Genomic DNA, 16,318 nt, shown 5'->3' with positions numbered 1-16,318 from the left:
CAGGCTTTGGCTGAAAGAAGGCTTATCTGGATCGCCAGAAACAGCTATACACAGGCCAGCACCAACCATCCCCAACGTGGAAGAAAGCATCTCACAAGGGTGAAAAAGCAAGAATGTTTCACTTGCAGGTGAGTTAGAACTGCAGGTTCTAACAGAGAAAACTCATGATTACCGGTCCCAAAATACTCCCCTACACTTCCTATAATGTTTCTCTCTCTGATAATAAACTTCCCGGCAAAATGTGGAGAATGGAATCCTTATACTTCATTAAGAGAGTGACATTAAATCCAGGTTTTCCCGGGACAGACATGGTGTAAGTCTGTTATTTCAGCATAATTTATATCCTTCTCTTTTCCTCTCAAGAGTATCTCGGTTTGCAGGCTAAATTATACAGGCCCCCTACTAATACATTATTGTGCTAACTTAACACTCCCTAGTTTGCACCTACTCTGGACCCTAAAGGTCCTCTGCTCCTATTTCATTATTCTTGAAGTGGCAAATTTGCTTAGGAAAATAGGAAGCCAAAGCACCCAGCTTATAGATGGCACTGTGGTAGTAAGAACAGGAAGAGGTGAATACATCCACTTCATTCATTTACAAGGCCCAAAACCCCTGCCAGAAATCAACTAGCTAGTTAGTAACAATATCTAGAGTAGAACCCAACCTTCTCATAATCTTTTATCTAAGTTATCTCAACTATTCAACTACAAATAGAAGTTGTGGTAGAAGAGTGTAGAGTCAGTATTGGGGAGAGACTATAAAGTCACTACACTACTCTAAGTCTGAAGAACTGCACTCCTGTGAGCACAGAATGGATTCCAAGAACAGAAAGAGTTGCCTACAGAGAGATATCAGCAAAACTGAAATTCCCATGAACCACATCATACATCAAGCATCAGCTTGTTCTTAATCTCCAACAAAGACCAAAATCCCCAATGAAGGCACCTGTAGTTTAATTATATTAAGCTGTTAAACATTTTTCACAAGGTCATTTCCAATTAAAATTCCTGAGCCTGACTTTAAAAGTTTTTAAAACGTATCAAACTGATTTTACACTCAACCAAGACCTCAGGGTTTTTGGGTAGTTCACTGAATACAATATATAATTGTGTTTAAGTCTTAAAAGTAGTGAGGTGAGACAGCCATTAAGATTCACTGCGGCTAAATTTTATGGAGATTTTGCTTTAAGACTTTCCTTCTCTTCAGTTACTGTATACTGTATTCTGTATTATATATATTATATTATATTATAATATAATATTATATAAATAATAATAATTATATAATAATAATATATTATGATTATATCTATATTATATACTGTATTCTGTATACTGTATACTGTATGCAGTTTACTAATAGTAGTAAACAAATAGACCTTTGCAGGTAGGAGAGAACGATGGCAATATTAAATTTAGAGCAAATGTTTAAGTAGCTTTTTCTGCAAATGTCAAAACTTATGAATAATAAGTATTGTAGCATAAAAGCTAACGATATCAGTTTTAACACTAATCTCACTCTATTGGAGTTCCTCTGAAGAAATGTTAATATACCCACAATATAATGTGTGTAACAATCAACTTACATTCATACCACATCCTTCATTTCATTTGATCGTCACAACCCTGTAAACATGCTCAAATTTTCCCTTTCCCACTATTAACCTTTTTTAAGAAAAAGTCAAGCTTTGCAAATAAACAGCTGTAAATTTCTATATAAAAAGTTCAATTGGCTACAAATTAATTTAGAAAGCAAAACTAGAAGACACTGCTTTTTGCCTTCGTTTTATTTAGTATTTCCACTTAAAAAAACAAAAAACCTACAGTTACTACAACCAAAATAAAACACGAAGGGCCACACTGCATTGGTCAGCAATCAAGTGCAGGGGCATAATCTAATCTCCTCTAAACGGAAGGAAGCCTAACCAAAAGTTAGAAAACTACCATTTACCCAAGGTGCCAGCCACTGTCATGACAACTATCCCATTTCAATTATTTTCCACCACAACCATAACTCAAAGCATTTTAGCAGCAACCACAGTATAGACTCTCATTTTTAACACGACTACTTGGCAGTGTTTTGAAAATACTGAGATTTTCAGCTTATCGATTATTTCACAATAAAAAAAAAAATCACAATCGCGCTTCCATTTGCAAATCAATCCCCTTGTTCCGACTTGCTTCACCCTTTCCAAAAGGCCCACAAAAACTTTTCTATAGGATGAACGGCAGGATCCACCTAAAGTTAGCTTTCCCAAGTCACTAACACGTGGGGGCAATCCAATCGAGGCCGCCCCGGCGGGCCGCCAAGCTACGCACCCCCGCAGGTCAAGGAGAGCCGAGGTCCCACCTCTTCCTGCCGCTCCCTTCCTAAATGTCCATTTATGTAAATAGGCAGAATGAATGACACCTTGGAACGAAATACCTCGGACTGACAGCGAAAGGAGGCTCGCCCCTCCCCCAGCCCCGCGCCAGCCTCGGCCGCCACGCGAGTCGCCCAGGCACACACCCTCCCAGTGCCCACCGCAGGGGAGCCACCGACCTGCCTCCAGGGTTTCCAGTGGGGGCGGCGGCGGCCCCGTCCCGGCGGGGGACAGGTGCTGGGGAGGCTTTTTGGTCCAGGGGTTCTCCTTAGGCGGCGGCGGCGGCGGCCGCAGCTTTTCCTCAGGACCGGCCGCCGCCTCCTTCTCCCGGGCGTCCTTAACCGTCGGGTCCCGCGACAGCGGTGGCGGCGGCTCTCCGCCGAAGGGGCCCCCCGGCCCGCGGGTCTTGTGCGCCAGGTGCAGCGCCAGGGGCCTCACGGGCACGGCCGCCTGGGGCACGCTGTGTCCCAGTACCGGCACCGGCGACGGCTCTCCCCGCGCCCCCGCGCTGGTGGCGGACGCGGCCCTCTCCTCCCTCGCCGCCTCCTTGCCCTCCCGTTCAGGCGGGGGCAGCTGCTCCGCCTGCCGGCTCGCCGCGGCCGACAGCGACTCCCTCTCGGCAGCCGCCGCGGACAGCTCCCCCCGAGAGTGAGCGGCGGGCACCGGGGCGCGAGCAGACATCGTCTCCTTGCCGCAGCTGCCCCAGCCGGGGAGAGCCCGGGGCCGGGGAGCCCGGCTGCCGGCCTCTCCGCCGGGGTACCGACTGGTTCCGGCCCGGGGCAGAGGACCCGAGAGCCCGACCGCCGTCGTCGCCGCCGCCACCGCCGCCCGCGTCGGCCGAGGCCGTGCAGCGCCCGGCGTGCCACCCCTCCCCGCGTCGAACGGAGCGCTAACCGCCCGCCGGCCCAGCCCGCCCGAGCAGCGCACGCTCCGAGCCGGCCAACACGCGCCGGGCGCCGCAGCCGGGAGCCGCGAGCCCTCACCTGGCGCGGGCGGCGGCGGACGCGCAGCGAGCCGGCGCCGGAGGACCTCTAGCGGAATAGGGGAGGCGCGCGCCCCGACAGCCGGTAACTGCTCGCGGGGGCGTGGAGGGGGCGGTCCGAGAGGACGGGCGGGGGCGGGGCCTCCCGGATGAGCGTGACGTGGCTACTCACCGGCTCGTGCGCTCGCCAGGCCGCCGCCCGCGGTGCTTGACTGACGAGCCTGCCCGGGTGCCGCCCCGCCTAAGGGCCGGCCCCGCCCCAGCGGCCAGCCGACCCGGAGGAGGGCGAACGGGGCGAGTCCCCGGCTGCCGGCCCGGGGCTGGGTGGGGCGCGCCCCGGCCTCTGTGACTCGCGGCGGGCGAGGGGCGGGGCAGGTCACGCACGTGGCGCCGGCGCTCGCTGGGCCCCACGCCCTGCGGCGGGGCGGGGTCGTCTCGGCCGCCGACCCTGGGCGCGTCCAGAACGGGCCGGGGTCTCGGAGCGGGCTGCTTTGCATCTTCCGTCGTCACGTCACCCCGGGAAAAAGTTTCCACCTGGCGCTTTGGGGCACCGCGGTCACCTGTAATCTTGAGCCGCGTCCAAAATGAAAACGGTGTAATCTGTAGGTAACTGTTTCTGAAACCTTTGCCCTGACGCTCGGTTTAGTGCCCTTCCCCGCCCCGGTTCCCACCCACGAGCTGAAATATTTTTAAAGTGCTCTTGACTAAAACAATCAGTTCATATTTTGCCAACTTTTTAAAAATTATTACCTGTTCCTTTAATTTGTAGAGAGAACACTTGTTTACAAATTAACCATGTTCCAAATATTTTTTTCTGAGATGGATGTATGTTAAAAAGGTACGAATGTTTTGATTTTAAAAATCTGATAAGAGCTTTCTACTTGGCACTCCGATTCAGTGAGGGATTATAGTGGTTCCATGTGCGTGTATTCATGAGTTAATAATGTTGTGTTCCGGTGCATGGTCGCTCAGAATCGGGTCGGCCTGGTGAGATTTTTTTTGGCTGAGGGAGCTCCCCCTCTAAATGTCTGTGTCTGCCATTTGTATGGACTTGACAGCAGTTTCTCCTGGCTCTCTTTAGGGTACCAAACTCTGCAGAAAATTTGTGCAGGACTCCCCTCGCATGAATCTTGTTTAACACATTAAACTCGAGATTAATATTTTTATTTAGTCAGAAGTTAAGTTTTGTCACGTCAGCTCCTGCTCCATGAATGAGTGATGTTCACAGTGTCCTGTCCTCAACAGCCCTACTCAGCTTCTGTACACCTGTGCTTGTGGCTTCTGTTATGCAGTCAATCCATCTCAGGTTTGGTCTTCCTCTTTTCCTGCTGCCTTCTACTTTTCCCAGCATGATTGTCTTTTCCAGGGATCCTGCCTTCTCATGATGTGCCCAAAGCAGGACAGCCTCAATTTTATCAGTTTTTCCAGCGATAGTTCAGGCTTAATTTCCTCTAAGACCCACTTGTTTGTCTTTCTGGGTATCCATAGAGCTCTTCTCTAACAGCATATTTCGGTCAAATGAATCCATTTCTTTCCGGTCAGCCTTCTTCACTGTCCAGCTTTCTCACCTGTACATAGTAATGGAGAATACAAGAGTGTGGATAATCTTGGCCTTATTCTCTAATGACGCTTCCTTACACTTAATGATCTTTCCCGGTTCTTTCATTGCTGCCCTTCCAAGTCTCAGTCTTCTCTTGATTTCCTGGCTGCAGTCTCCATTTAAGTTGATGAACAAGGGGCCGGCCAGCTGGCGCAGCAGTTAAGTGCTCACGTTCCGCTTCGGTGGCCCGGGGTTCAGGGGTTCGGATCCCAGGTGTGAACATGGCACCACTTGGCAAGCCATGCTGTGGTAGGCATCCCACATATAAAGCAGAGGAAGATGGGCACGGATGTTAGCTCAGGGCCAGTCTTGGCAGCAGTTAGCTCAGGGCTAATCTTCCTTAAGTAAGTAAAGAAATAAATAGATGACCGAACCAAGGTAAACAAATCTTTAAACGCTTCCAATATCTTCATTGTCTACGTTAAAGTTGTCTAGTTCTTCCGTAGTGGTGATATTTGTTTTCTTGATGTTCAAATGCATTCCTATTTTGGCACTTTCTTCTTTTTCTTTCATCAGAAGTCCTTTCAAGTCATTGCTGCTTTCTGCCAGTAAGATGGTATCATCTGTATATCTTAGATTGTTGATGTTTCTTCCACCAATTTTCTCTCCTCCTTCATCTGAGTCTAGGCCAGTTTTTCATGACACGTTCTGTGTACAGATTAAACAGATGAGATAAAATTCACCCTTGTCTGACCCTTTGCCTATAGGAAACCATTCTATCTCTTCATATTCGGTCCTGACAGTGGCTTCTTGTCCACAAAACAGGTTATGCATGAGGACAGTCGAGTGCTGAGGCGTGCCCATTTCTTTCAGAGCAGCCCACAGCTTTTCATGATCCACGCAAACACTTGACTTTAGTAGTAGTGGCATAAATTCTTTGTTTTCCTAAGATGAATAAATTTTTCATACCTTACAACAGTTGTAAACAATATTTTCCATATGATTAATTTCCAATTTACTTGACTCTAAGCAACTTCCCAAACCTGTTTCCAATTAGATAGGGATTGTACTTCCACCTGTAGTCCCAGAGAAGCTCCATATTTACTAGCTCCGTTATTGGTAAAGCTTTGTGTTTTTAACTACCAACTAGCTGCTCTTCCTGTTAGAATCAGCCTTTTGGAGTCCTGCCAGGTAATGGTTGACTCTTACAAAAGCCTATTGACAAATTCGCACTTGGTATGACTCAGGGAGCACATTGTCTTTTACCATCTATTTAAATAGTTGTGGATTAAAGACTGATTCATTTGAGAAAAAGCTTGTGTGGAATGGTTCTCCGAAGTTAGATTCATATGAGCTACCTAACCATGGTTGGTGGTTTTGTTGTTGCTGTTTTTTTTTTCTTTTAAAGTGAAAAATCGTAAAGGTGCTTTAATGAAACAAAGGAGGACTTTCTTGGAAATAGGTTGTACTTGAAGGGAGAGAAGAAGTGGAGGTGTTACCAAAACCAAAGTGGGTACGTCTCCTGACAAGTTAAGTAAGACTCTCCACCAGAAGTAGTTGTCTCACAAAGTAAAGTATAGTTGCAGCAAATCGGAGACCGTGCAGAATCATTTCCAAAATCATGGCATCCGCAGCCAAAGGAAAGCAGGGACCTTTTATTCGGATAAGGAATGAATATTCAAAAGGGAGAGGTGGATATTGGCTTGCACAGGCTCAATTGGAAAACATGCTTCCACACACACTACAGGTTAGAGCAATAAGGCCTAAGCTCCTCCTGGAGAGATCTTGGCATTAAAAATAAGGTAAAGGTCATAGGCGTAGCTCTGGTGGTGAGGCTTGGTCAGGTTCAGGGTGGTTGGTGACTGCATCTCCTTAAAAAAAAAAAAGGAAAAAAACAATTTAGAAAAACAGTTAAATGTTTCCAGGACCCGGCCCGGTGGTGCAGCAGTTAAGTTCGAACGTTCTGCTTCTCGGCAGCCCGGGGTTCACCGGTTCACATCCCGGGTGCAGACACAGCATGGCTTGGCACGCCATGCTGTGGTAGGCATCCCACATATAAACTAGAAGAAGATGGGCATGGATGTTAGCTCAGGGCCAGTCTTCCTCAGCAAAAAGAGGAGGATTGACAGCAGATGTTAGCTCAGGGCTGATCTTCCTCAAAAAAATTAAAAAAAAAAAACACAAAAAATGTTCCCAAACTCACCCTTGAGTTCCTTGAGGCAGTTAGTCCCGAGGGTAAATGTGTCCTCAGAAGGTCTCTAAAGAACCCAATAGTAGGTGTTTGGGATCTTCACTGTAGTGCAGTGCCACTGATGTCATTGAAGGGAGTTGGCTCTTTGTTGACCGTCTTTTAAATGCACATTAATAACTACTGCTTCCACATACTGCTTCTTGGAAACAACTTCCCCTAGCTTCTATTTGCCCCTCCATGTCTGCTCTCCACCCTTTTCCTGCTCTTGCGCGCAGGAGGGTTAACCTGTCCAGATTGCACCAGTGGATGCCCTCGCCCTCGTTGGTATCTCGGTGGGTTCAGGCAGTGGGAGGTCTCTGTAGGAGATTGGAGGCCAGAGGAAAGTGAGGTCATAGTCCTTATTCCCCAAGCTGCGTCCCCAAGGATTGACTGCAGAACCTTCTTTGTAAATTTAATTTCTCCAGTCCTTCCCTTTGCCCCTTCAGGCCTAGGAGTAGTAACTGCTAGCCCTTGGAGTGCTGCACTATCCCTTGCTGTTTTCCCTGACTCTTGCCTGCCCATCTGTAAATGGCCCTTTTAATAACTCTCTTCAAATCTTGCAGTTTGAGCTCCCCATCTGGTTTTTGATGGGACCCTGACTGACCTAATTTGCCATTGCTGAACCTCCATTACATTAAGTCATTTGGCCTCTGCTGCTAATTGCCAGATCTTTCCTCTGCTTCTTAGTTCAAAATCAAGGAAGACAGACTGATTGGCTCAATTTTTTTTTTGTAGCCAGGTCACACAAGTCATTATCCATCCTACAGATTATTCGCCCTTGGGTAAGGTCCCCGTCTAGCCTAGAGGAACAAGTTATTTGGTTTAAAACATTGCCATCAAGGCAATGGGAGTGGGAGAGCCAGTTGTCAGTAAGAATGTGAGAGAGGTACATCCTTTAACCAGGTTTTCTTCCCTTTCCCTTATCTTTGTGAATGGCACCTCCTTCCACTCCATATAATGAGGAGTCATCCTTTCACACACCTCTTTCCCTTGCTCTCCCTAATCATTTACCAATATTTCTCAAGCATCTACAGGGAAGCTTTCTAGGCTCTCACTAAGAGCAGTTGATTATACCTCCTAAGTGTCTATCAAGTCCTGCTTTCTTCACTGTCACCACCTTACTCCAGGCTGCCATCAAGCTACTATAATACTGTTACAGCATTTTTTTTTTTTTTTTTTTTTTGCTGAGGAAGATTCCCCTTGAGCTAACATCATCTTTTACCAGTCTTCCTCTTTTTGTGTGTGAGCCACTGCCATCGCATGACCACTGGCAAGTCATGTAGGTCCACCCCTGGGAACTGGGTGAACCTGGGCTACCAATGTAGAGCATGCTGAACTTAACCACTAGGCCGCTGGGGCTGGCCCCTATTACGGCCTCTTAACTGGCCTCTCTGCCTCCACTTAGAGCTATTTGATAAAATTATTGTGAGGATTACATCAGATGATATGTGTAAAATGCTTACCAAAGACCTTAGCTACTACTGCTTATTTTTATTGCTTTTAAATCCATAGTCCAGGATAAGTGACCTTAAGTTTACTGAATACTGAGGTTAGAAACCTGATTTTTGTGTGTGTGTGTGATAGAAAACTGGAATCTAGAGCACAGGTATAGGGTTATCTTTTCAAAGAAGGGAGAATGGTTTTCTAGGCCCTCAGAAGTTATGAAACACCTGAAGTATTATCCTTATACAGACTTGATAATCACATTGTTCAAATGAGCCTGTAAAAGATGAATCTTGTTTTTCCTGTTTAGAGTATGCTATTATATCCTCAGATGCTTGAACCCACTCCTTCTCCCGTTCCCCTTGGTGTCTCAGGAAATTAAAGTCCCATGAGAACATCAAGATCTTTGTTTTTATTACCAGTGCAATTTAGGTTCAGGCTGGCAAACAGCCAATGTGCAATTAGCTGTACTGTATGCTAGAGAAGTTTCAAAGAATTCATTAGATACAATCTGTTTCAAAGTCCTGCAGTCCAAGAAGATAAAACTGAGCCCAGAGATTTTTTTAACTTCCTATAAAGTAATGACTTTTTAAAAGACTGATTTTTTAACTGGATATACTGAACTATCATTACCTCTAAGTCACAGAGCCTTGGGCCCTGTTTATCATAATAATAGCTTTAATTATGAGCTAAATGCTCGGATGAGTACTAAATACTTCCAGTTATCTCTAACCTTCAACACAGGGTCAATGCCAATGTGTGTTTGAAAGGCTTTGCACCTTCCCTTCAATAGATAAAACTGACAGATTCAATCTTAGATAAAGTGAGAATAAAAGCACCTTTAGAAAATTTTGCTCTTTTTTTTACTTATCTGTATCATGCAGATAGGTAAAAGCACTCTGCTCACTATGCAAACATATCCCCAAAACAAGTCTAGGCTACCTTTCGACCAGATTGCTGTTCCTAAGTAGGTAGCTCCCTTACTTTTAGGTAGGTTTTAATAGGCCAGTTTAACAGAAATAGGAACTCTCAAAAGTTTGTGTCTTGCCTAAGAACTCTCTGTCAATAATAGTTAGGATTGATACTCAAAACTGTCTCCCTCTCCTGGCACACTATTTAGTCTTTTTTTCTTTTACAATAACGTGTAATAACTCAAATAATAAGTAATATTTAATCTCTTTTTAAAATACTCTAAAATAAACTTTTCAAGGAAGCATAACTTTTTTCCTTCTAGTTTTCAAAGAACAGGGATTTTCAAACAATATCATGTAGAAGGGGTTAGTAAGCCTTTTGAATTCTTCCTGCTATCCAGTTATATTTAATATTAATATAGTCTTATGAAAACTGGCACAACATAAATGATATCTTTAAATTCTAGTTTAGATGCACTACAATGGTTAACATCAGAAAAATAAACTTTGTAAAGAAATTAGGGAAAAGTTTTTATCAGCTTCTTAATATTTATCATTGCTTATTTTAACTAATTAGTAAATATTTACTGAGTACTTATTGTGGCCCAGTAACTGGGCTAGACTCTGGAGGTACACTGGTGAACTGGTCAGTTCAGGGACCTACACAGAGAGGCAGAATGCACAGTGCAGTGGCTTTCAGACCTCGTGATTTAATACGTATACCTGAATCAAAAGTTTCACAAACTGTAGGGCCAGCCAGGTGGCACAGGGGTTGAGTTCGTATATTCCACTTCAGCAGCCTGGGATCGCCGATTCAGATCCTGGTTGCGGACCTATGCACTACTTGTCAAGCCATGCTGTGGTAGGCATCCCACATATAAAGTAGAGGAAGATGGGCATGGATGTGAGCTGAGGGCTAGTCTTCCACAGCAAAAAGAGGAAGATTGGCAGCAGATGTTAGCTCACAGCTCATCGTTCTCAAAAATAAATAAATAAATAAATAAATAAAATCATTTAACAAAAAAGAATACTGGTTTCTTAAAAAAAAAAAGTTTCACAAACCAATACTTATCCTTACTAAATGAATACAGTCTTATGTGATCTAGTCTGTTCCATTTCACTTTTTTTAAGAAGCTCTAAATTTCTTTTTTTCTAAATTAACTTCTTGACCCAGGTACAGATTGTAACCTACAGTTAAAAAAACTGACAGTGGTTGAACTGAAACGAGATTATCTGAGTTCAAATGCCAGCACTGCCACTTCCCAACAGTAAAACTAAGGGCAAATTATTTCCCCACCTGTAAAGTGTGAATAACAATTGTACCTACTTTGTATGGTGGTTGTGAGGATTAAAAGGGTTAATTTAGGGCCCAGCCCCGTGGCTGAGTGGTTAAACTCTGCTTGAGCAGCCCAGGATTTTCCTGGTTTGGATCCTGGACACGGACCTAGCACCAGCACCACTCATCAAACCGTGCTGAGGTGGCATCCCACATAGCTCAACTAGAAGGACCTACAACTAGAATATACAACTGGAGCCAGCCCTGTGGCATAGTAGTTAAGTTTGGCATGCTCTGCTTCAGTGACCAGGTTCACAGGTTCACATTCCAGGCATGGACCTACACCACTCATCAGCCATGCTGTGGCTGTGTCCCACATACAAAATAGAAGAAGACTGGTACAGATGTTAGCTCAGGGTGAATCTTCTTCAGCAAATAAAATAAGTAAATAAAAATGAAAATTCACATTATACATAAAAAAAAGAGGGCCGGCCTGGTGGCACAGCTGTTAAGTGCCCACGTTCTGCTTTGGCTGCCAGGGGTCCGCCGGTTCGGATCCCTGGTGCAGACATGGCACCGCTCATCAAGCCATGCTGTGGCAGGCGTCCCACATATAAAGTAGAGGAAGATGGGCATGGATGTTAGCTCAGGGCTAGTCTTCCTCAGCACAAAGAGGAGGATTGGCAGATGTTAGCTCAGGGCTGATCTTCCTCAAAAAAAAAAAAAAGAATATGCAACTATGTACTGGGGGGCTTTGGGGAGAAGAAAAAAAAGAGGAAGATTGGCAACAAATGTTAGCTCAGGGCCAATCTTTTAAAATAAAAAAGTTAATTTATTTAAAACTCATAGAGTGCTGCCTGAGAAATAGTAAGGGCCAATAACTGTAAGCCATTGTTGTTGTTATTATTACTATTTTTATTTTATTAGAGGAGACTGACAAAAAACAAACTCAGTAATTACAGATTGTTAATAAGTGTTATGAAGAAAACAAATCAAAGAGGTAGAACTTATTTTATTTTTACTGAGGAACATTCACCCTGAGCTAACATCTGTTGCCAGTCTTCCTCTTTTTTTTCTTGAGAAAGATTAGCCCTGAGCTAACATCTGTGCCAGTCTTCCTCTATTTTGTATGTGAGTTACTGCCGCAGCATGGCTGATGAGTGGTATAGGTCCACACCTGGGATCGGAACCCACAATCCCAGGCCACTAAAGCAGAGCATGCCAAACTTAACCACTATGCCATGGTGCCAGCCTCATCAAGAAGGTAGAATTTAAACTGAGAATTAGGGGCTGGCCCAGTGGTGTAGAGGTTAAGTTCGCTCTTTCTGCTTTGGCCGCAAGGGGTTCGCCAGTTCGGATCCCAGGTGCAGACATGGCACCACTAGTCAAGTCATACTGTAGCAGGCATCCGACATATAAAGGAGAGGGAAATGGGTACGGCTGTTAGCTCAGGGCCAGTCTTCCTCAGCAAAAAGAGGAGGATTGGCAGTAGTTAGCTCAGGGCTAATCTTCCTCAAAAAAAAAAAAATGAAAGGAGCCTGGTGTTAAGGATCTAAAGATGAGGGAAGCTGGAGTGTAGTTACCAAGGCCTGGTAAGAGGAGTTTAGCTAGCATGTAATAAACAAAGCATACTAAGAGATAAGGTTGGAGAGAGAGCCTAAGGCACACCTGCAGGAGCTTCTAGATTGTAGCAGTTTTAATTTTATTCTCAGAGCAATCAGAAGCCTCTGAAAAGTTTTAATAATTAATACCCCTGTTGCTGCAATATAAAGAATGAAGGGGAGTGGGCAGTGACAAAATCCAAAATGTGAAAAACGAAGAAGTTGTGGTAGTCCAGGAATGAGATGATGATGGTCTGCACTCAAATAGTGGTAGTACCTATGGCAATTGAGTGACTTAAGATTCACTTTGGAAATTAACAGGACTCGCTGATCTATTAGATGTGGAAAGGAAGATAAAGAAATCAAGTTCTAAATTTCTGTCTAGAATAACTGAGATAGGGGTATGGGTATAGGATCTTTGCCCCATCTTCTTTGTATTCTTGGTATGTAATTAAGCAGGAGACAAATTTGAGAATCAACTATAGGTGGTATTCCCTGAGTGTTAAATCTGAAAGAATCAAAATATAAGGAATAAACATATGAAAATCATGTTCAGCCTCATTAGAAATCAGAGAAATGCAAATTAAAAACGCAATAAGACAATACTGCAGAGCCGGCCCCATGGCGCAGCAGTTCAGTGCACACGTTGTGCTTCGGCAGCCCCAGGGTTCGCCGGTTCGGATCTCAGGTGCAGACATGGCACCGCTTGGCATGCCATGCTGTGGTAGGCGTCCCACATATAAAGTAGAGGAAGATGGGCATGATGTTAGCTCAGGGCCAGTCTTCCTCAGCAAAAAGAGGAGGATTGGCACCAGTTAGCTCAGGGCTAATCTTCCTCAAAAAAAATAAAGAAAAATAAAAAGAAAAGTTAGGATAGTAGTTACCCTTGTGAAAAAAGGGGGGAGTTAAGAAAAAGAAAGTGAGGAATAGGATTGATTATTCATGTTAAATGACTCAAGGGATTGCCTGTGAATGCTCAGAGGATCATAATAGTTTGCTTAAGTTTGAATAATTGCTTTGTGTATGTACTCAGTTTTCTCATCTATAAAATGGGGATAATAATGGTACCTACTTTATAAAGTTGTGTAAATTAGAAGAGTTAATATATGTAAAGTGCTTGATATACTGCCTAGCCCATGATGTTAAAAACTAAGTGTTAGCTTTACTAACAGTTGTAGTAACCTGTTGTTACCACAGATATATGGTGATACAAAGGAGGCGATGTTTTAAGACATTTAAATTAATTGATCAGAGATATTATATATGTAAATATATTGCTAGTATTTCTTTGAAATGAGAGTGCTCTGTCTCCTGAACTTGAACATCTTGTCAAGTACACAGGCATGAAGATATGCACTAACTCCCCTTGCGTTCCATTGCTCTTGATTCTATGGCCAAACCTGGATTCCCATCAAGACTGGCCTATAGAGAAGAGATCTGTAGATCAGTGAAGACCAGAGTCTAATTCATTAATAGTAATGTTATTCATTGAAAAATAACAATTTAGATTTGAGATTTAATACAATCAATGTCTGGGAATTCATCCTTGAAAGCAAATCTATTATTTTTTTCTTTTAGTTTTCAAACATAAACAGAAGTGGAGAGAACAGTATAATAAACTCTCATTTACCCATCATCCAACTTTAACAATTAACCACATTTTGCCACTTTTGTTTCATTTATGTACACCCGTGTATTTGTTTTCTATTGCTGCCATAACAAATTACTACAAATTCAGTGTCTTTAAACAAGACAAATTTATTATCTTACGGTTCCATAGGTTAGAAATCCAACATGGTTCTCACTGGGCTAAAATCAGGGTGTTGTCAGGTTTGCATTCGTTTACGCAGGCTCTAGGTGGGGAATCCATTTCCTTGCCTTTTCTAGCTTCTAGAGACTGCTCACATTCCTTAGCTCTGGGGTCCCTTCCTCCATCTTCAAAGCCAGCAGTGGTGGATTGAGTCCGTATCACATCACATCTCTCTGACCTACTCTGTAGTCAAGCCTCCCTTTGCCTCCCTCTTCCACTTTAAAGGACTCGTGATTAGATTGGGCTGTCCGTATAATCCGGGATAATCTCCCCATCTCAAGATCCTTAATGAAATCACATCTGCAGAATCTCTTTTGCCAGGTAAGGTAACATACTCACGGGTTCCAAGGATTAGAACATCTTTAGGGGACCATTATTCTGCCTACTACAGCTTCCACATACACACACACACACACACACACACACACACACACACACACACGTTTTTTGTTTTTTCCTGGAATATTTTAAAGTAAATCTCAGACATAAATTTTTGCCTATAAATACTTCAGTATATATCTGTATTTCTTCATCTTCAGTCCAGCTTCTGGCTCCATACTCAGTCATATCATTAAAATCACTGATGACCTACTTGTTAATAAATCCAATAGCTAATAGTCAACACTTACATATGTACTAGACACTATTCTAAGTGCTTTGCATGCATTAACTCATTTAATTCTCAAAACAACCTTACAAAATAGGGATGATTATTGCTTCCATTTTAAGATGAGGAAACTGAGACAAAGTGGATAAATGGCTTGCCGAGGATCATACAGTTAGAAAGTGCCAGAGCAAAGATTTGAGCGCAAGCAATTCGGCTCCATAGTTCTCCATAGTTCATACTCTTATTTACTATACTATACCATACTATACTGCCTTTCTTTCTCGTTAAACTTGCTCAGCAATACTAAAAAATAGCTTGTGGTGATTTGTTTATTATCTAAATCCAATTAATGTCTGCATATGGTAAAATGGGTACAGTATTGTTTATAGTGTCTTAATAAAAAAAAAGTCCTCTTCACTGAGTCTTAATCCTCAGTTACCATCTTTCAGCTTTTGACTTGCCACTATAAAACTTGAGGATTTAGCATGCCTACATGAGCCCATCCTCCATTCTTCTCCCTATTTTTGATATTTGTAGCTTTTCTATTGTTTACTTTAACATATTTGTACTTACTGTTCCATCAATTTTAGACAAAATCTCTTATATCTTCACTCTGTAAAATGAGAATATATCACCTTACCCTTTGTTCTGTCTTCCAATTTTTGTTTTTCTTTAGCGTTTTAACCTTCTTTATTGTGAAATTTGGCATACACATAAAAGTGCCCCCCCCAAATCAAAACCCACAAATATACAAATTAATGGATAAAGTAAACAACCATGTAATGGCTACCCAGGTCAAGAATTAGAACCCCCATGTGTCCTTCCCATTCACAACTCTGTCTTCCTGTTAGGGTAAACAAGGTAGTCATTTCCTTGCTTTTCTTTATGGTTTATTACCTAAGTATACATCCCATAGATTTGCCTATTTTTGTTAACTATATATAAATTAAATCATACTCTAAGTATTCTTTTCTGCCTTCTTTCATTCATTATTATGTTTTTAGGATTCATACAAGTTGTTGAAAATAGCTGTAGGTCATTCATTTTATTGCGGTATGTGTAGTCCACTGTATGACTATACTACAATTTTTTATCCGTTCTGTTGCTGATAGACATTTGGGTTGTTTCCAGTTTGGAGCTATTATAAACATTGCTGTTAGGAACATTTTTCTTTTCTGGTGTGCATGTGTCAATTTCTCTAGGGTATCAATTTAAAAATAGAATTTCTGAGTCATAGGGTATGCATATCTTCATCTCTTGTAGATATTGCCAAATCATTTTCCAACTCTTCTATCAATTTACATTCCCACTGGCAGTGTTTGAGAGTTCACCACATCCTGGAGAACATTTCTCCTTTCATTTACTTTGTCGAGAGTGATCATTTATATTCTATTGTATAACCATAAAGCACTTCTTTATGCTTTGTTCATAGATTCGTTCTAAAACTTAAGAATCCATAAGCAGCTTTATATTAGTTTATGAGTATGTAGCTATTCCTCACTGCAGAACAATGTAGTGTGCTAGAATTGTGTTTCCTTCTCTGTGGTTTCATGTTA

At 43.0% G+C, this 16,318-nt stretch overlaps 1 protein-coding gene across 21 annotated transcripts in view; it reads right to left on the bottom strand.

Annotated features, from left to right (window-relative positions):
* Positions 1-3,937, bottom strand: part of LARP1B (La ribonucleoprotein 1B) — a 133,880-nt gene extending 129,943 nt beyond the window's left edge. For 15 of the 21 annotated variants that reach the window (XR_011501907.1, XR_011501908.1, XR_011501909.1 and 12 more), the window contains exon 1: positions 2,542-3,176. Coding sequence is in view for 14 of the 21 variants with exons in the window: in XM_014839187.3 (XP_014694673.1) it covers positions 2,542-3,043 (502 nt within the window). In the remaining 7 variants the exon portion in view is untranslated. Of the gene's footprint in view, positions 1-2,541; positions 3,443-3,516 lie in introns of those variants that run through there. The other 6 variants (XR_011501911.1, XM_044767250.2, XM_070504743.1 and 3 more) reach the window with 6 other exon arrangements.
* Positions 3,938-16,318: the final 12,381 nt, after the last annotated feature.

The sequence above is a fragment of the Equus asinus genome, chromosome 3 (genome assembly GCF_041296235.1).
Source record: "Equus asinus isolate D_3611 breed Donkey chromosome 3, EquAss-T2T_v2, whole genome shotgun sequence".
Taxonomy (NCBI): domain Eukaryota; kingdom Metazoa; phylum Chordata; class Mammalia; order Perissodactyla; family Equidae; genus Equus; species Equus asinus.
The sequence above is the reverse complement of the archived record's forward strand: the minus strand, read 5'-3'. Positions and strand labels throughout refer to the sequence as shown.